Source organism: Prinia subflava, chromosome 14 (assembly GCF_021018805.1).
Source record: "Prinia subflava isolate CZ2003 ecotype Zambia chromosome 14, Cam_Psub_1.2, whole genome shotgun sequence".
Taxonomy (NCBI): domain Eukaryota; kingdom Metazoa; phylum Chordata; class Aves; order Passeriformes; family Cisticolidae; genus Prinia; species Prinia subflava.
In genome coordinates, this window is record NC_086260.1 from 15,884,613 (window position 1) to 15,905,734 (window position 21,122).

The 21,122-nt window shown below is 43.8% G+C and overlaps 1 protein-coding gene across 4 annotated transcripts in view; it reads right to left on the bottom strand.

Annotated features, from left to right (window-relative positions):
• Nucleotides 1–21,122, bottom strand: part of RAD54L2 (RAD54 like 2) — a 79,571-nt gene that overhangs the window by 26,778 nt on the left and 31,671 nt on the right. For 3 of the 4 annotated variants that reach the window (XM_063411816.1, XM_063411813.1, XM_063411812.1), the window contains one exon: nucleotides 19,320–19,526. In XM_063411816.1, the coding sequence (XP_063267886.1) occupies nucleotides 19,320–19,470 (151 nt within the window). In that variant the 5' untranslated portion in view covers nucleotides 19,471–19,526. Of the gene's footprint in view, nucleotides 1–5,781; nucleotides 6,487–19,319; nucleotides 19,527–21,122 lie in introns of those variants that run through there. The other variant, XM_063411814.1, reaches the window with a different exon arrangement.

Sequence of the window (21,122 nt, forward strand, 5' to 3'; positions counted from 1 at the left end):
TATGTGTTGTTCCTCCAGTGTGCTGGGAGCTGGAGTGGTGGGTAGGTGATGCCAGAGTGCAATTGTACCTGCAGTTCTCTAACTGCAGCACAGCAATCAGCTTGGAGGCTGGCAACATCCAGAGTCCTCTGGCTTATCCTGTACTCAGCTGTGCAATAGAAATGAAATATTTTCAAAATATTCTTTGCATGCAACTGGTGCAGCTGTTGCGTGGATGCCATGCAAGAAGGGAGAAGTGGTGTCAGCACAGAGCACACTTGAGCACCACAAGGCTGGGCTGGAGGCAGGAAATTCCTTGTGAAACCCCTCAAGTACAGTGTAGGTGAAAGCAAGGGAAAAGCTCAGACTCCCTTCCTCCAGGCTTTACCTGTTGCAACACCCAGGAGAGACACAAAGACGGCACACATCAACACCTCGTTGCTTCCACCCAGAGCACTGGAAAAGCCCAGAGGGGGTCGGAGCGGGACAGAGCGGGACAGAGCGGGACGTTCCCTTCGGGGACTCGGGGCTCTCCTCGGGGCAGCCGCTGTCAGGGCAGCTAATTAGCAACAAGACTTTGTTCTCCTCGGAAAATAATCGGGCTCAGTCTTCGACGGCAGGACGCCCCTCCCAGCCACCAGCGCTTAACAAAGCCCTAATTATGTAAGTATTATATAACCCGGCACACCTGCCCTCAGCTCGGCGGACCCCGCGCCCGGCCGCCCCTCCCGGTCACCAGCAGCTGTCACTGCCGCCAGCACGATGGCCAGGACGAGCCTTTTGTCCGCTTGTCCGCACCGAACCACGGCTGCGGGAGCTCCCAGGCCAGCGGGCGGCCCCGCCCGGCTCCAGGGAGCGCAGCCCCTCGAGCACAGCAGCGAGCGGCTCCCGGCACCGCTCCTGCCCGGTGTCCTGCTGAGTCACAGCCGTGGCACTGCCAGGCACAAAGGCGTCTTTCGGGCTGAGCCTGCTCCCAGGGGGAGCTCCCCTCACTTGTCAAAAAGCACGTACATCTTCATTCCCGTTGCTGATTTATCTAGGAGTTAACCAGCCCAGGTGTGTCGTTCATACCTGTCACTGTAACCAGACACAGAGTCTGTCATGTTGGTATAACAAAGAGCGCTGCTTGAAGTCTGAGTAACATGTTTTTCATGTCTCTAAGTATCAGTAAAGTGATCACTCGCTGTGGGTTCAAGACACCTACGTGAAATCTGCAGATTGCTGCTGAGGGATGGCAGGCTGCCTCTGTCCCCAGTGCAGGACCAGAGGATGGAGGGAAGAGATGAGCTCTAAAGAAAAAGCCACCAGCACTGACTCTGTGGGCACGAGGAGGGAGCCAGACCGTGAGCACACACAAGTCAAACCCATCTCCAGTCTCCTTTGGCAAGAACTAAGCCCAAATCAATGGAAAACTTTAAAAGACAAATTACAAGGCAGCACTGTCCTTCTTTTTTCCTTCAGACATCTTCCAGCATATCAGTTGCTGATGAGGTTATGCTGCAGAATAAAACTCCTTTCCTGTCCTGAAGGAATCCTTCAGAAACAAAAGGCAGCAGAACTGAAGGGCAGGAGCAAGGAATATATCACCCAGAAACCAAAGGGCATGGAAGCAGCCAAGAAGTGCCAAGAGGCAAACTGGAATATCCAACAGCCAACTTTGGTGACAGGCGATATATCTTCTAACCCTGGGATTATGCAAGCAGAACCAGGCCCCAAATACCCAACAGATCTTGTTCTGGCTGGGCCTCAGTGCTGCGGACGCTGAGACCCGGGTTACATAAACACCAAAGAGCACTTATATAACTTGTATAGCACAGGCTCGCAGGCACTGGCACCCCATTGCCACAGGAGTGTGGCAGGTACCTGCTGTGGGACCCAGCCCCTCCAGAACCTCCTCCCATCCCTGCACAAGCCCCTGAAGGCAGCCCAGGTGAGGTGCCCATCAGGTTGTCCTCTCTTTCGCAGGCACCACAGGCTCACGGTTACTCTGGAGCACTGGGCAATCCTGTATCCACTTCCAGCTCCAAAATGCTCAAAAGAGGGTCGTGAAATTTCAAATCAAACATTTTCATAGTGCTTTGAGACAGCAACACCTGGAGAGGTACAGAATGCTGCTACCTGCCATCCCTCTTCTACATACATAATCAAAACTACTTTTCCTGATGAAAGTCCTCAAACATGAACTGTTCCCTCCTGCCGTGCCCCCTCTCCTGCATAGACACTGCGGGCATTAGTGAAGACAGGGAAACAAAGACAGGGAAGGCCCCCACTAAGGTGGCAAGGGAAGCAGGGATCGGTCACATTTGTCCTTTAGCCAGGGGTGTGTGAGAGCAGTGAGTTACATAAAGCTGCTGCTCTGGAGTCAGGAAGTGTTTCAGGCTGTGTGCTGGGAAGTTTTCAACATGCTGTGCGCAGGAGGGAACTGAAACCTCCCCTTTCTGGTTATCCCAGTTAACTAGTAACCCAGAATAGAGTTCTGTCAGCCAGATTATGAAAATTACCATGGGGATCTAAACCACAAGTAACTGGATTTAACCTTATTTATTTTCACAACAGTTTGAAGCTTTTTAAAAAAACAGAAATATGATCTAGTTTATTGAGGGGGCTAAATATTGATTTAGGTAACAAAGATAAATTTCCCCTTTCCAGCTTCAGAAAATAGATGCATACGGGGGCTTGACACATTCTGAGCACAGTGAATCCAGCTGGCTGCTACCATAATTCTTCTAGGGATAAATTTCAGGGACTAAGAAAAGAGGACGAGTAGGGGAGCAAGCATTCTGCATTATGCAATGATTACATAAGCATTAATTTACACTAGGTAAGCTTGTGAGTTGTAGCTTTATACCAGCATACCCTCAGAACAATGAGAAATAATAAAGAAGGGATTATTGCTGCCACACACTTCCAAGGCCACCAAAATGGCAAACAAACAACAAATACCAGCTGAACTTTAATCTCTGCCTCAAGCTCTCACCACAGCTTTGCTCAGGACCTGCTAACAGAGACAGGTGACACTCACTCCTAATTTAAAAGAGCAGCATGGGAAATAATCCCAGCACAAGGCGTCCTCCAGCATCTGAGTCCTCCTTTGTTGCTGCTCCTGATGGCAGTGGTATAAGAGAGGAGTGATTACAAAATTATAATAGTGTCATTTGAGTTCTAGTCAGTGTTGAAGGAGTTCATGGGCATGAAGAGCTCCTCACAGCAACCTGTGAAACACCCTCCTGTCCATCTTGCAGAGGAGGAAACTAAATCAAAGCAATCAGGTAGGCATCAGTGCTGAGTAACTCAAGTTTTTGGCTCCCTGTCCTATGCTCTAACCAACTATTCTCTTTCTTCTCCTTAAATACAATTTCCTACTTGAAAAAAACAAAACACAGTTGGGGATTTTATTTTAGAATTGTAACAAAGCGCATAACTTCAGCTACATTCCCTTTTTTTGCCTCAGTCTCTAAAGTAATTTCAGAGGAATTTTTAAGTACTCTCTTTAATGAGGGAGGCATTACTTGGGAGAAAAATTCAAATTGTTGAGTTGGAGCCTGTGTGCCACCGCATTCCACTGGCACTTCTCTCATCAACTGCAGCCAGAAAAGTGACCAAGAGCACTGGAGAAAGTTAATAAGACCAGGATGAAACACCATCACTGAAAGAACAATCTGTTCCTGGTTTTCCTTTCCAAAATATTGGTGCTGCTAAAGGAGTTTGACAAAAGGCTGTGAAGTTGTTTACGGCAATCAGACTCACACAAATGGAAGTCACAATGTCACAAGGATCCCTCCACCCGAATACCCAACACCTAAGAGCTAAGCACATTTCAGCCTGGAAAAGAAACAGGTACCTGTTCCCTTGTAAGGTGGCTAAAATTACAATTACCTCTATGGTCAAAAATGAAATGTATGTGTATATGAGGAGGAAACAGGATCTTTACATAAAAGACATTTTTCTCTCAGGACAACAGGGGATAGGTAGTGTGCTGCAACAAACCTTGATTTACTAGCTGGTGGGTGCTACCATAAAATAATTAAAATTGCTCTAACTTTCCAGAAACATTTTTAAAATAACAAAAAAGTATCACAGCACTGCATATACAGGTTCTTGCTACTTTGGAGACCCCAAAGAAGTGTTCAGGCACCTGGAGTGAGAAAAGCCATACAAACTAGAGAGGAACAGAAACATTGCTCAGTGGTTGAAGCACAAAACCAGGGAAAAACACGATGTGTAAGTTCTGCACAGACTCACTCAGTGACCTTGTGCAGTTTATCATCTCTCCTGGGACAGAAAGATTGTACAGAAGTGTGATGGAGACTCTCCTGCATCCACCAGTCAGAACAGAACCTCATTAGATCAGTTAAAAAAGCTTCCTCAAAGAGAGAGAATTTTCTACTGCTACAGACTTTGGTAGAGACACCGACAAACCTTACCCCAGACTTTACAACTTGATGAGTACAAAGAGGAGTTAATTTGCACTTTTGCTCTCTTACTTTTGCATAAATACCGTTCCACCAAAATTTCTGAAAGGCCTCTAACCTTGCATTCTCCCTCCATCTGTGACCTACAGTCTAATTTCCAAAAGCATCTTTCCTTCCCTGTCTTCTCTTTTTATACCTATTATCTAGACTAAGTTACATAAGCCACTTGTATCATCACCCAGATTCCTCATTTATCCTAACTCATTTTCTATTGTAATTCCCTTTTTTCTCAGTTCACACTCTCCCAGAATTAGCTTCTTTGTCCTGCCACCACAACCAGAGAAATAAGATGGATTTTTTTTTCTAGAACCCCCCCTTCCCACTACTGGGTAACTAATATTACATGGCTTATTTCTGTAAAAACTCCTCATGACAGCGACACTGCACTTCTGTAATAAACCAGGAATCCAGAGCTGGAACTCCTGGGGACCATTTTTGATCAGTCTGTTAGGGTGACCTCAGAGGTATTTGCCACATGGTGCAAGAAGCTTGGCATCACAAAGCACCTCACCCCAAAGTAGGAAGTTAAATTACAAATTTAGAAAGTTCTTCAAATCTGAACCAAGTTTTTTCTCTAACACACAACATCCTCCTACCAGCAAATAAATTAAGTGGCAGCTATCCCCAATCTGTAAACTCCTGTTAGGATTTCACCAGCATCTTCCATTTGATAGGGGGGAAAACGGCCAAGTAGCTTTTAGTCTCTTAGGCACTAATTAGGGGATCTGGAGCAAGCACCAACAGCTCTGCCAGGTGCCCAGATTGTTGCCTGGTCAGCAAGTCACCAAATATTTCACTGACAAAAGAATATCTTGAAACTCTTATCAAGTAGGATGTTGCAGGGAAAGTATACACACAAAGTTGAAGTGGGTGGGGGAGAGGACAGTGGATATAAAATGATGCTGCTATTAACAACTGCCTCCTCTCTTGGAAAAAATAACTTTCACAGCATTACAACACAACAGCAGCAGAAACAGTAACAGCCAGACCCAGAATGTCACATCACCAAAGACTTCAGAATTATAGAGACAAAGGAAGAGTGAGCTTCCTTCTCATGTCCCCTCCATCAGGCCAAAAGGCACTGCAAGGCTCTGAAATCCCAACCTCTTCCACCCCTGCCTGACAGGGAGCACATTAAAACCTGAGACCTACAGAAGAGCCTTGGTTCCTGATGGAACCAGTGGTTTACCAGCCACTGAGTGTGGTGCTCCAGCCCAGGGCTGGGAACATGAATGGCCTGTAACAGGAAAGCAAGAGAGAAAAGAAAACAAGGGGAAAAAAAAAAGAAAAATCAACCCTGAAAATCCCCCCACAGGTAGCTGTGTCCTACCTGGAAACTGCTGAGCCTCATCCAAGAGTAGCATGCTGCTCAGTGCAACGAGCACACTTGTTCACCGTGGCCGTACACGCTCAGCTCTTCTGCTATTCCTGTCTCAGGGTCTTCAGGACAAAAGTTTCCAGTCACTCCTGACAACTCCTTATCTCTGCCCACAGCCCAGTGAGCACTAAATCCACTCTCACTGGCTGCTCAGTTTGCAGGCGGGAAGAGACTCCTGATAAAACAGTCCAGGGTACAGGCAAGGAAACCTGCACTTAAAGTTTCTGAAAATAACTTTGGTAAATAGCTCCTAGTGCTTGAATTCACCCAGCTGGTGTGACGAGAAGCAGTACATATATATCCTCCCTGCACCCAGCTGAGACGGACCAGGGTCACTGTTACATAACTAGTTAAATATGCCTCGTGTTCAGCCTAAATAAAAATTGTCACTATCTCCTCCCCTGCTTGGAGAGTCAAACAACAGAGCCCTGCCCGAGGTTCTGCTGCTCCACTGGGAACCGATGCCTGGAGCTGTGCTGCCGGGACGTTTGGCTTCTGATCAGCGGGAGCAGCCTCGGTTATGCCTGGGAAAAGAGTTTTAGAAGAGAGGAGAGGAGCAGGGAGGCTGAGTGGGTGTGTACGGGGGAGGGCTCTCTCCTCTGGAGCAGCAGAGCTGCGCGCCGTACGGATCAGATCCCATTCACTCACCCTGTGATCCAGTTCAACTAGTGGCAGAGACCAAGACGGAGAATAAAATAAAAATCCTTACATAACCGCTCGGGCTCCGCTGGGGCCCCGCGCAAGGGGAATCCCAACAGACAACAGGACAGGGGACACGGAGGAACGGGACTCTGCCTCCGAGTTTCAGAGCACACAGGGCAAAGTGAGTGGGGAGGAGATGCAAAAAGGAGCACAGCCTTTCTGGCTTTGAAAACAATCGTGATTTTACGAGCCATTTGCATGACGCCTGCTAATTTGCAAGAAACCTGGACAACCGAGACTGAAACTTGAGCAATTTGATGGAGCTGGTAACCTGTTTGCACAGTAACAGGTAAAAGAGCATCCTGTTCACTTGGTTAAATCAGCAGCTTGTAGACCACTGCAAGCTTCTCAGTTTTCAGGAAATAAGTTGTCAGAATTTGTGGAGTGGGAAACTACTTTATGTGAGCCTTTGTCCCAGCCACTCACTTGCACCAGGACAGGCAGAAGAGAAAAGAAATAAGTACAGAGTAAGTCCTTTAAAGCTGTGGTTGAACCCCTAAGGGTATCCATCCTGCCTAACCTTCTTCAGTGTTACAGAGACTTTATCCATGCCCAATTCCCTTCACAGGCATATCTAATGCCAGTAATAAACAGCAAACCTGGGCTGAGAGACATCTAATGAAATTAGCTCGCTGGTGGTGAGCATGTGTCCCTGTCACAAAGTCAGCTGCTGACTGAAACAACTGGTGAGAGAGTGCTGGGACAGCCAGGACATGCACAGGAAACCCAAAGCAAGGCAGTGTCCAAACTGCCCTCACACAGAGCTGCACCAGCCCAGGACAATGAGCTGCACTCACAACAGCAAAAGCTGATCTAAAGGTCTGCAAGCACAGCCAGGACAGAGCCCAGCTCCCCTTTCTTTGTGTGGCTCCAGCCATTTTTATTTTGAGCCTTTTATTTGAGAGGGCAGCAGGACACTGCAAATGCTTGCTGCCATCAAAACACCCTCAGTGCTTCAGGGTACATCACAACTTTGAAACAAACCCAAGATGCTTTTTCATAATTAGAGCTATATAAATTTTACCAAAAAAAACCAAAAAGAAAAAAAAAAAAAAAGAAAAACTGTATTACAATTAAGACACTCAGTAACAAGGCAGTCTTTCACCTATATTACAGATTCAAACAGCCTGGCTGGCACACAATGTTTATCAAGGGGGGAAAAAAGGGCAAATATATAAAGGAAGTGTATAGCCAAGGATCTTGTAACAGGCTTTATAAGGACTTTGTAGGGTTGGAATAAATAAGCAAACATGACCTCAGCATCTGAGCTAACAGATTTACAAAACTGGAAAGCAAGATTTAAAAACAAGTACCGGGTAAATACAACTGGGTATTTGCAAAGCACGCAGTGCTGGTTTTGGCTGGGAGAGAGTTAATTTTTCTCATAGCAGCTTGCATGGGGCTATGCTTTGGATTTGTGTTGGAAATAGTGTTATAATAGAGATGTCTTTGCTATTGGTGAGCAGGGCTAATGAAGAGTCAAGGCCTTTTCTGCTTCTGACACTGCCCCACCAGTGAGGAAGTTGGGGGTGGCACAAGGAGTTAGGAGGGGACACAGCTGGGACAGCTGACCCCAACTGGCCCCAGGTGTCATGCTCAGCATATAGAGCTGGGGAAAGGAGGAGGAGAGGGGGGATACCCAGAGTGATGGCGTTTGTCTTCTCAAGTCACTGTTACCGTGATGGAGTCCTGCTTTCTGGGGGATGGCTGAACACTTGCCTGCCCATGGGAAGGAGTTGATGAATTCCTTGTTCTGCTTTGCTGTTAAACTATCTTTATTCAACCCATGAGCCTCATCACTTTCACCCTTCTAATTCTCTCCTGTCCCACTAGGGGATAGTGAGTGGCTGTGTGGGGCTGAGCTGTGGGGTTAAACCACAGCACATCCATACTACAGCAGTCAAGCATGAGAAAAATGGAAGTTCAATACTCTGGGGGAACAGGAAACCTATTCCTGTCCTTCTGCAAACAGCAATAAAAAGGGAATTTCCTTCTTCATCTCAGTGTGCAAAATGGAAAAGGAATTTTTCTAGCTCTTCTACTCACAACAGCCTGCTGGTGAGGCCACCACTGTTAGCCAGGATAAATACATATTTGCACAACCAAGAACTAAATCAGCCTGAAACAGTCAGTTTATAAAATGATCTCCTCATGGAAGGTAATCTTGTTACAGATAAGTCTATTTGCTGAATAGCTTTTCCGTGAGGCCAGTCTTACCAGTAAGGAACAATATTCTCCCTCCCCTACAGTGTCTGAAATCTCACCCAGCTGTCACACCTCACCTTCCTCATCTCAAACCACAAGCTCTTTGCAATTGTACAAACTGTGCTATACATCACAAGAGGCTTCTCAAAAAGCTTTGGTGACCTGAGAGATTCCCTTGCTAACAATTTAGGAGATTACGTGTATTAAAAAAACCAAACAAACTATCAAGTTTGTATTTTCATAGAATTTGAAGATAAAGGTTCTTCAGAACATGGTATTTTTTTGGCTGGCAAGTGTTTCCAGCAGCAAAGTCAGCATCCCTGAATATTGCAAATTTACAAGCATTAAAACTCATTCCTAAACCTGTCTATACAGAAAAGTAACTTGACTGTAAAGTGTTTCAGGACACTAGTTCCTCTGTATAGCAAAGAACATTATCAAACTGAAGTCAGTTAAACTAAGTTAATTTCAGCAAAATGTCTCAAAACACGCATTCCCTTCAAGGTGGAGTAGCTCCTTCCCCAGCCCCATGCCTGTTGTCCACCATGAATCTCTCAAGCCCTGCTCCACAGGCTGAACAGCTCCATGACCTGATCCAAGCCCAGCAAGGACAGCCTCAGAAAGCAGCACTGGATCTCTGATGTGCCACTCTGCTCCAGGCCCCTGCAAGCTGGGGGGCTCCCTTCTCTCCAGGCTGTTCCTCCCCATCACCACCCCATAAGGCAGAAAAGACCTTCCTTGCCCACCCTCAGGTGCTCCAGGCTGCTGCACAGTCCCTTCCCTGCCCCACGGCTCCTCCCAGCCCTGCTCCACATGCACCAGCTCCTTCTGCACACCCCACTGACCTCCACTGCTACTGACCCAAATTGTTTGAGGTTACTGAATGGGAACTAGGCTTGACAGCCACATTTCACTCTTGATTAGCACCTGCTAGTAGCACATAACACATATCATTAAGGCCACTTTCCCTGTCCTAGTTTCCATGTTGTTTTAGCAACACAGAAAACACACAAGAGTACCAGGTTTGAGTTGGACACGGTATAAGGTGTTGTTTATCCACCCAGAACAGTCCAGACAGAATCACACTTGGACTCCACAACACTCTGTGTTGGCAACTGAGTATTGCTGGGCTTCGAGAATCATTTGCTTTTTAAACAAACACTGCAAAGCAAATAAAAATGATTTTTAATAATATCTAAACCAACCATGGAAAACCAGAGGAGTTTTTCCATTGAGTTTAGTGAGGTTTAGAAGAATCATAAGGCATAAAATTTGATCAATCTGGTTTTTCTCATTTTATTTTATTCATATAAATCTTGGTGTATTTTCTTTCCCAAACTCATGAAATCATAAGTGGGGGGAGGTTGGGAGGTTGTATACAATTTAACAAAAATCTAATTGCACAAAATACAGGAAGTGACACAATGCAATGCCTCTTGCAAATGCTTTTCACACTGGCACTGTGGCAAAACACTGCTCGAGATTCCAAGGCTTTCAAAAGTTGTTTAAATGTACCAAAGAAAACAAGCTGTTACTAGACAAGATGTAATGATTTAACGTCGAAGAATTTATACCACAGACATTTATCATCATTTTAATTAAAACTAAATCCACTGAGTTACAATCCCAGTTACATTCAAGAAACTGACTCCTCATTTCTGTAACTTGCTAAATTTCTCTGCTGTTGTAACGACACAACATATTTGTGCATCACTGAAGAGTTCTTTGGTACAACTTTAATTTCATTCCATTAATTTTCAGCTATGTGCAGATTTGGCATAACTCACAACCTGAGTACACAAAAGTATCACTTTGAAATTGCTTCTAACAGTTCAAGTATTTAAATACTTTACACAGATGAAGATTACCTGCAGATGTTTTAATTGCAAAATTTGTTTTGATGGAGATTTAAACAAGAAGTTTCTGTTCACCTAGCCCAAAAAGATTTTATCTTGTAACTTTCTCCTGTCTCATTCCTATTTGCATATTTGCAAGTGAAAATAAAATCCTGACTCCTACTTGGAATTTTTTTGAGGCTGAGTCAGTGAATTGCATATTGAAGAAAATGTGAACAAGACATTTTAAACATCTGCAGTACAAAATACTGTTAATAAAAAACACTTTGGTCCAAAAAAAATGAACCAGACACTTTGAAAAGTTTAGTGTTGCAGTTTCTTTAAAGCCTAAGCAAGAAGTTTAAAAGATAAATAAAGGAAATAACTGAGTTGTGATACTGTGACTTTGCCACTCCTTACCTGTTCAAGAGGGAAAATACCACATTACAAATTTGCTAATTAGTTTCCATGTGATTTCATCACTGTTACAGAAGTTGCAGATGAGGGAATACAGTATCTACTAGCAATGGGGAGGTGTGGTACAAAGCTGACAGTCGGAATGTACACGGGGGAAAAAGGCACCAAACAGGACAGAGGAGCACGTGGGACTGTCCTTTGTTAGAGATTCTCTGGCTTTATGAAAAGAAAAAGCAAGTTTTTGGCCAATAAAGCACAACCTCTATATCCTGCAAAGCTTATCAGAAAAGCAGGAAGATGACTTGGAGCAATTCTTTGTTCAGTTAAAAACTGCTCATTCACTGACCCTGCTCCCCACACCTTCATGCTATTCTCACATTTGTGACAGCTTTAAGAGAAGAAATAAAAAAAAGGCAAAAAGGCATTTGAGAAATTCCATATACTTATATATAGAAAATGCAGAGCCATGGATGTGGGCTGCTCCTGAACTGCATAGAGAGATTTCTATTTTGTATTCCGTCATACGCAATAGATGAAAGGGGAGGAGGGAGAAGAGAGGAGAAGAAAGCGTAGCTGGTTCCATCTGCCAGTCCTGCAGCCGATTGGCGGCTCCGAGGGAAGCGGAGCTCTGGCGTCATCACCTCCTTTTAAAGAAGTAAAGCAAGTCATTACTCCCGCTTATATAACACTCAGACTATGCCAGACTTTGTGCCACCCTCTCAAAAAGGAAGCCGCAGTCAGAGAGCCTGGGAGGCGGGCAGGGGAGTCACCGACGTTTTGTTTGGGAGCTTCCCGTGCTCGGGATAAGCCGAGGACAGCGGGGAAGAGGGCGCTGGGACCGGGCGGGCAGCGGCGACAGGCTCGCACTGACCGGCAGTGCGACACCTCCTGCGAGGGGACAGCGCTCCTCGGGAGCTCATCCCTCCTTCCTACACCTCACCCCGCCGAGAATAAACTCGTTCACAGGGTTAGTTAGAACGCTGGAATCAGTCAGGAAAGCCCCCGAACCTCAGGCACCGCTCCGCCCCATTCCTCCCTGATTTATTGGACCTCTACCGCCCTGCCGGCACCGAAACTGCCCCGACACAACAGAACGCCCAGCCAGGCAACCTGCAGCTTCAGAACCGGAGATAACAAAGCATCCAGCGCTGGCTGTTCCCAGCAAAGCACCAGGAGGATTTTTCTTTAACATCGCCATTTAGTGAGTCCAGTAAATCCAGTTCAGGGTGCGCACAAAGTGCTGGGGACGGGACTCTTGCTGGCCGGGCAGGGCCAAGCCCCTCAGACTGCACACACAAACATCATTTTGCTCTGACACACACACTGTGCTCCCAGGAAACCACTAGGATAAAAACAATGGGTAAAATCTGCAGCTTTCTGTAATGATGCAAAGCTCCCAGAGAAATCAGTGGGGCTTTGCCTAAATGAGAGGCAAACCTCATCTGCAATTTCAATGTAAATCTTCAGTATTACTAAGTAACCAGGTCTGCTAAAACTGTGAATCCTACCCATCCTGTCCCTTTCTACCTTTGATACTACTGGCATCTTTTGTATTTTATTCAGATGGACTGTGGAAACATAGAAGCCAGACAGCTCCTAATTTTTTGGGTCTTAAGAAACCAACACAAATCTCGAACATAACAAGGTTTGTGGACACAGAGAGCATATGGTGAACAGACACAATGCTCTTACCACTTTCAGGAACTGAGAGAACAACAAAACCCCCTCAACTTCTTACGTATAGTACATCACCTGAGAAATGCATTCACTATCTGCAATTGGAGGCACATTTACTGAGTCACCCACAAGCATCTGAGGCTGAGCCCCACATTCTGCACCTATATGATAAAGTACATTTAAACACTCTGATCCATAAGGATCATTTTCTAATGTAATGCAGTTTCCTACGACAATCTGATTAAGTTTAAACACACTTTAATAGGTAGGATATTAGTTCACAAGCAAATTCTTTTACAGGTAGTGATTGCTTTTGTACCTCTTATGCTCTTTGCAGGCTATTATTGGCTTGGAAGACAGTCTACATAAAGTTACTACAAGCATGAAAACAAACCAGGCTTGTAAAGAACATCAAAGTGCACAGTGGTACATAAAAATTCAGGTTGGGCTCTTTACTAAGACCAGAGCCATTGCATAGGCAACAAACCTGGACTTGAGCAAAGGTTTGTTTCCCTCAGGATATGCCCTTCCAGCTTCCTTGGAAATAGTACCGGTGGGCTCTAGAGGGAGCTGCATCCAGCCACAAGTAACCAAAATAAAAGAATCTACATAGGGAAGCCCATCAAGAAGGAAGAAGTGAGATGATGTCAATCATCACTCTTCCTCTTCCCTAAGAAATCCACCTTGTGCACTGCAAACATCCACTTGTAGATTAAAATGCAGGATAATGATTTATGGGGACTCACCACTCTGGCATAGGTACACGCAGAACACGGAGTTTACAGTTAAAGCCTCCCTCATGATTGTCTTCAGTGCTTTTCTAGATTTAGTACAGTCCTGACTTCTATCTCTTTCCATACCTTTTGCTCCAACTCATCCACTTTCAAACAATAAAAAGCGCCCGCTCTCCACTCCAAGCTTACTCTGATGGGCTTGTGCCTTCCCTTCGCCCCAGCACCTGCTTCCAGCTAAAAAGGACAGGAGATCAAAGCACAGGTCACCAGTCTGAGGAAGCACACAGCACCCAAGGCCGCTGTGCCACACACTGCAGCAGATGGGAGCAGGGCTCCTCAAAGAGCAGATCTGCTCTCTGAGCCTGCCTCGACCTTGGGACGCCCATCTGCCCTTGGTGCCACCTGGAGACACAGCTGTGAAAGGCTGCTTTCTAAAAAAGTGGAGATTAAAGCAGTACCTGATTGCTCCTCCTCTTCTTAAGGAAAAAATTTAATTTTCTAGCAGATAGGAAGGACAACTTAAAACCAGTGTTTCCTAAAAGAAAATGCTGTGCAGTCTGGGCAACAGTAGAAGGTAAAAGGTTTCAAGCTGTTGGAACAAATCTCCATTTACCAGCACAAGCAGGATCATTAATTTCAGGGAAAAAGTGCAGGGAATTTACTTCCTAATAGCAGTTTATTTTTTCTTCTCCTTTTTATCTCCAACATGATGGGCCTTTAAAAATCTGAATATAAAATGATATATAATATAATAGCACTTAGCAAGACAGGAGACTCTCCATTCTCTGCCTCTCTCTCAGTTTCATACAGGTAGGTATAACATGACCTAATTTATAAGAATAACTACAGTCAAAAATCAAAAACTCATGTATTTGAGGAGGAGCCTGCAAAATGAAGAGATTTATACCAAAGACTTTACTCTCTTCCCCTGTAAGGACAGAAAGTTGCTCTGTTCCCAACCACACACATCCAGCTGGGGACTCCCACACACCCCAGTTTTGTTTTGTTCCAGGACTTCATTGGGGAGAGAAAAAGACAGAATGCTTTGTGGTGGGAAGCACATGAATAACACTATCTCCAAAATGAGCAGCAGATCTCTGTACCTCAATGATGCATTCATGTATCATTCAAAGAAATACTAACCCACACTTCCACATGACTTTAAAAACAGATTTCCAAAATAATTTCAGCTTTAATAACCTCAGGTGTTAATGTATTTTTTAGTAAGTATGGTGTTAACTACTCATTTTTTCCGTCAGATTAGACAAAGAAATTGCCCAGGCAGCTAAAAATTGATTTCCCTTTCAATGTAATTGCACCTCACAATGACGACCCACGAAGAGCACCATATTAAACAAAATCCATACTTGCTATAATTGCATGCCAACATTTTTTCCCTCAAAAAACAAGGGAAAATTGTAGGAAAAGCTGATCAAGCAGGACCCATTTAAATGAACAGGTTTTCCTCTAGTGAAGGTTCAAGGGAGGCAAAGATCTTTTCAAGCCTGGATCAGCAGTGGCTGCCACCTGAAGTCAATAATTCCTGCCTTGGTAGCAAGGGGGGAAGCTCAAAACTGTGAATACCAAGAGGCAGCTCAAGTTCAAGCAGAAAGCAGCTACTGAAATACATTGTGGATCGTGCTGCAGAAATGAAAGGAAAGGCAGCTCTGTTTGAGCTACCAAATAAATGCCTTAAGCAGGATGAGCAGTTTTAAGAGGCTAGGGTGAGGAAAAGGGTCTCTCTCTTCCCCCTCACTCACCTCATGTGCCAACCTCTCAGATATTCTGAGGTTTCCTCATGCCCTCACCCTGCCAAGGAGCTCCAGTACAAAACATCACTACACCCATGTGTCCTCCTCTCCTGGACTGTTCTGTACCACCAACCAACTGTGCTGCTCATCCACTCCTCTCTAAGAGTCTGTATGTCCACAAAACCCCACACGAGCCAGTCTTGGTTTGCTCCAGCACTTTTCCAGGGAGTAGGAAGAACAGTATGAGTCTGAGCTGGGAAGAGAGAGCTCCTCCAGCTCTCCAGCAGTCAAACAGAGACGCCACAGAGCTCGCACGTTCCCAGCCCTGAGAAGGAAAGAGGGGACAAGAAAGGAGAAAAACTGCACAACACAGGGCAGGAGATGAGGCCAATTCCACGGAGTTTGTCTTATCACAACAGTGTAATCTGTTATTATTTGGTATTGCCTGGTATCTTTGTACAGTAAAAATTACAGCACCACTGTAACACTGGAAAATTGTTCACTAGTATACCCTAAAAGCACAGATTCCAACCCCTGTCTGCTGCACCATGCACTCTGTAATGCAGACACAACTAGGAGCCTTTGACGACAGAACCTGAATGCTTGTGCTCATTAAGACATCTTTAAGAGATGTCTTACTTTTACCTCAAAACTGCACTTTAGGCAAGTGTTTAACCCATATACTCAGAGGTAAGAAAGCAAGCAACTTGCCATCACTATTAATAGCAGAATTACAGCAATATGTATGAATAAGAGATAATGAATTCCAGAGACATCAGAATAATCCAGAAACATTCCCAAAGTGGAAAAACAGAACAGTTCAGTGGGATTCATGCAAACACTCAACAGCTTTCCTTGGGAGAGCTCTGAGGTATAAACAGTCCATGCATTTGAAATGATCTGTAAAATCCATATTGGAGGTTTGTTTCCTCTTTGCTCAAATTAGCTTTTATTCCTATGGAGGTCTACACAGCCCTGAGCAACAACCAGGATCAGAGAAAAAGTGCAGGACTTGAAACAGCCCTTGATCTCTACAGTCATCACATTTCTAGTGAAAACAATTTAGGGAGTTAACAAAAAGAGTTCCTAGCAGTCACGCATTGCTATCACAAAATCAAACACGATAAAACAGGTGCTGCAACCCACAAGTGGTGAGAAAACAGATGAAGTGGGCAGGGATGACAAGGCTGGAAGAGCAGTGGCAGCCTCTGGCTAGGACTGAAGTGCTGCTGGGATGGGTGTGCAGTCTGGCATTGAGGGAAGGGGCTGTCAGTGCCAGAATAGGTATGTTCTGGAAGGAGCATTCCAGAAAAAACAAAAATACTAAAGCTGTAAGAGCTCCTACACATGATGTTCAAGTTCATTAAGTGACCACCACTGAAGAAATGGGTAAAGGAGTAAGCCATGTGGTTATTAGCTTTCACTCAGAAATATTCAGAAAACTAGCTTTTCATGCTTTTTTGTTTCCTTGAGGGCAGGGGCAAAGGTTGAAGAGCTGCATTCTTCAATACTGAAAGCCTGGACCATACAAGTACAAACTAAACTCTAGACCACCTATAGGACAGCCTATACTAAAAGCAAATAAAACTCAGCAGAAATGAGATAAATGTACCAAAACTGAAGATAGCACTCCAGTATCAGAATATACAAAGAACTCCAAGACTATGAAACTACACACAAGGATTAACTCCACACTCAAGATGTATCAGAAAGACAAAAACAGGTTAAACCTACAAAACACAAGTCACTGCTAAGTCTGAGATGATACTGTCAACCACCACCAAGTGTGGATAACATTACATTAACACTGGAAAATTCTTAAGTTATTTGAACCACCATCAATACATGGAAATCCTAAACAAAGCCACTAGTTTCCAAGCAAACGGTAAAAATGTTATTTTTGTAATTGATATAATCACTATTATTTAAAACAAGTAATCAGTTTCAGTTTGGAGAAAATGTTTATGCAGCCCATCACCCTTCCAAGGAAATAGCTGAGAAAGATTAATAATCATCTAAATATGCATGAGCCCATCCACAGGGGAAAGATCCCCCCAGGATCCCCAGTGGGATCAGAACAATCACAATACCAGGAGGGGAGGAGAACAGCACAGCTGGGAATAGGGAGAGCAAAGTTTTAACAGAAATTATTAAAATTATGCTTTTTAAAAAGCTTCATAATATAAACATTAGAGCACTGCATCCCTTCTTACGAAGAAACTGTCTGTTCCAAATATGATAATTATGAATGAGGTTAGTCTACAAAGCAACAGGACTACAAATATCAGATGGACAAAATAAAATGAACCTATTAATTCTGAAGTTGGTTCTATTTCATAGGCTAAAGAGCAGGAGACCAGTTTATATTAGATCTAAGGTGATACAGATGCCAAATGACATTTTGGAGGCAGAGTGTAGCTGTAAGGAGATATCAGGAAAAGCAGACTGGACACCTCCACAAAAGATAATTATACATCTAAGCACCCAGAAAGCATTCTGATATTGTGGAAGACAGAATTAAAGCTGAACAATATGAAACCTCAGAGGCAATCTAGTTTTGCTCAGCTCCACAAAGGGAGTTTTCCCTTGTACCTAATGAACAACCACAAAGTATTTTATGTTCATTTTATGTAAATTCTTTTCACTGTTCCTCATTATTTTCTACAATTGTTAATTTTTTAAATTAGTCACTACAAAAATATAAACCAAACATGTTTCTAGTGTTCTAACATGAAAATAAATAGCTGTCACTAGCAGTTCACAATGTTCTATATACCTATATTGATCTCGTTTGCTTTGGAAAGAATAATCCTGACAAACAACAGTGAGTATTCACTCACAATAATATAGATTTTGATGATAAAGTACATAAGTCTATGACAAAATAACCATTGGGAATGACCCACTTGGACATGACACACAGACACTCCTATTAATAAAAGTTTGGCAACCACATCACACTTCCTCCTGCTCCACTGGCTGCAGGGTCCTGTGTGGATATTGGGAATTCCCTTGTTTCCTACCTGAACTAACACTTCCATTTCTGCTGCTTTCTCATTAGAAAAAGCCATCATGTGAATAAAAAAAGAGGAATACTTTTTTTTTGTGTAAACATTTTTATAAAAGCATTTAAAATCAAAACAGCATCTTCAAGTAGCACATGGCTGAAAGAATATAACAACAAAACAAACAACACTTGAGGACAACAATTTATTTTGAAGCCAAAAATTCTTTAGTAACTAGAAGAGAGAAGTATCTGTTTTTAACACATTCTATGCTAAGTAAAGGAAGACTACTCTTAGTTGGTTTAGGTAGGTGTATTCAAATACCTGCACACCCTCTGAAGTTATTAAAAATCGCAATTTTAAAGGAAGCAAATAGAGCATCCCCTTAGGCTCTGGCTACAGTTTTGTGATACAAAGGGTTTGGTGGCAAATTCAGCATGGGGAATTCCCACCTGAGCTCTGTATTCCTGTCCATGTGTCCTAGAACATCAGCCCTTCTGGACCAACAAACATTTCTAGGCTCATGCCATGACCCAGAACAGTTATCTAGCAACACTCACATGTAACCTGCACAGCACAGGCCCACAGAGACCTGCATTACCCTGACCTGAACTGCTCCTCTCCTGAAGAAGGGAGTAGGGCAGGTAGGACTAGGTGAGGATAGAAGGTGACAAGTTACTTAGCACTTCCATCTTTCATCTTGTAAAACAAACAAAGGAGAACCTAACCTGTATGCTGGCAGAAAAGAACATTTTCCAGCTGTTAAAGATGATTATTGTGAATGATTGTCCATAGCATCCATCAAATTGTTTGTATGGGGCAAGCCAATGACAATAATATTTCTTTTCACCAAATCCTTTAAATAATACAAGTAATTGTATATCAACTTATTTACTTCTTTATGTAATTGCTTCCCCAAAATTTGAAGCTAATTTAAAAATTCTATTCTCCTTATAATTTACACTTGTGGCTTGTTTTCATGATGGAAATATTTTTTTGTCAGGAGATCATACTCAACATGCATTAAATACCTATTTAAACTAAACAGTCACATAAGGACTTCTCCCTGTGAATAGCTGGACAAACCCTAACCCTTACACAATCTCCCAAGGGGTGACAGCCAGTTTTCTATAACAATGCATATTCCCAAGCCCATTCACTCACTGCTTTCATCAAGTAAGTCCTCCTCGTCATCCCCATCATTGTCCTCCTCCATCGCCTCCTCCTCATCTTCCTCCTCCTCCTCTTCCATATCCTCCTGCTCCAAGTCCGGGTCCAGGTCTGGATCACTCCCTGAGATTGACTCGTCTGACATGATTCCCAGTGGTGCTCCTTGTGCATTACCTGCTCATGTTCTACCGTGAGGCAGCCCTGCAAGGACACAGCAGAGGTACGTGAGCCCAGCAAACCCCAACATCACAGCAGCATTACTGCACATAAAAACCAAATCAGCTTTTTAAATAACAGATATCAGACAAAGCACAAAATCCTGTGAAGAAAACAGATGCCATAAGAAATGGATCACAATGATACAGGCCCAGCACTGAAGAAACTCCATCTCTTCGTTGGTATCCTTGACAGGCACAGAGCAGGAAGATTCCTGGTATCAACGCCTGATTATTCAGAGATGCAAAAATTAATGAATTATGTGAACAATTTCAGAACACTACCATCCAAACAGGAAGCATACAAGAAAGGATCAGTGGCAGCATCCCCTCTGGATACCTGTTACCCTGATCCCTGCAAACACAGTGTGCAGATGTGGCTCAGAGACAGGCATTCCCTCCTGCCTCAGCTGTACCCACTGCAACATCACCCAGCTCCTTATCACAGCCTGGCTCAACTCTCTGATCCAGCCACACAACAAAAACACTGTTACCTTCATGATTCGGGCAGAAGACAACAAAGATCCAGTTCTAAAGGCTGAACTCCTTTGTAAAACAAGGGATTTATAACAGGAAGAAAAGTAAACACAAAGGATGGATCAGGCAACATTTGCATTTCCTTTCTCTCAAAGACAAGAACTGGGGCTGGCTGTGCATAACTTCTGTTACACCCCTCCAGTGCATCACAGCAGAAATTGTGGTAGAACACAAAAATAAAGCCTGAAGAGAGGACCAGGGCAATCACAAAGTCACCAGTTTATCTGCTCAGATCATGCACTGTCACTGCTGGACAGTGATGGGTACTGCTAAGCACTCCTCTTCCACACACACAGAATGATCCTAAAGGAGCTGTGTCAGGTGGATGAAAAGGAACACAACCAAGAAACGAAAATATGGAAGGCGTCTTGATCTTAAGGAACATAAGCAAAGGAGGTATTCAAAGGTAAGTATCTTTGATCAATTCTTCTGCAGAAGAATTACTACCCACACATTCTCCAGAAAGCTTTAAAGCAAGATGGAGGAAACATTTCCTCATCACTCACTTCCCCCTGCCCCCTACCTACACCACATTTCCACTGTAAACTATAAAATGTTTGAGAACTAATCAGCCACTTAAAACAAAAAACCACTAACCCCCCAACTTCTAAGCAGATAAGGCAGTTCAAATATCTATAAACACTTCAAATTTCATTTAATACCTAATTTCATTTCCAGCTGTGTTTCAGCAGTTACCAGATTAACTCAGAAACCTGACAGTTAAAGACAACACTCCTGGGACAGGTCTGAAAATCTAACTGTTGAGTATGCTGAATTATTCCAGCTGAAGTCGTCAGCTCCTGCTCTGGCCCTCTCAGCTCCTCAATAACATTGAAGATTGTCAGAAAGAAAGTACACAAAGGGAAGAGGAGGCTTTGCAGAGATTTTCTTTGGAACAGGAAGTCTTTCAGCACTCAGTCCCAGGAGCATTTTACCACCAGGCAGAGACAAGTCAAGTCCCTCCACTAGTACATGTGTCACACAAAATAAGTTGGCTTAGTCAAGCAGATGGCAGAAAAAGCCAAAACCTGAATTAGTTCGAGTG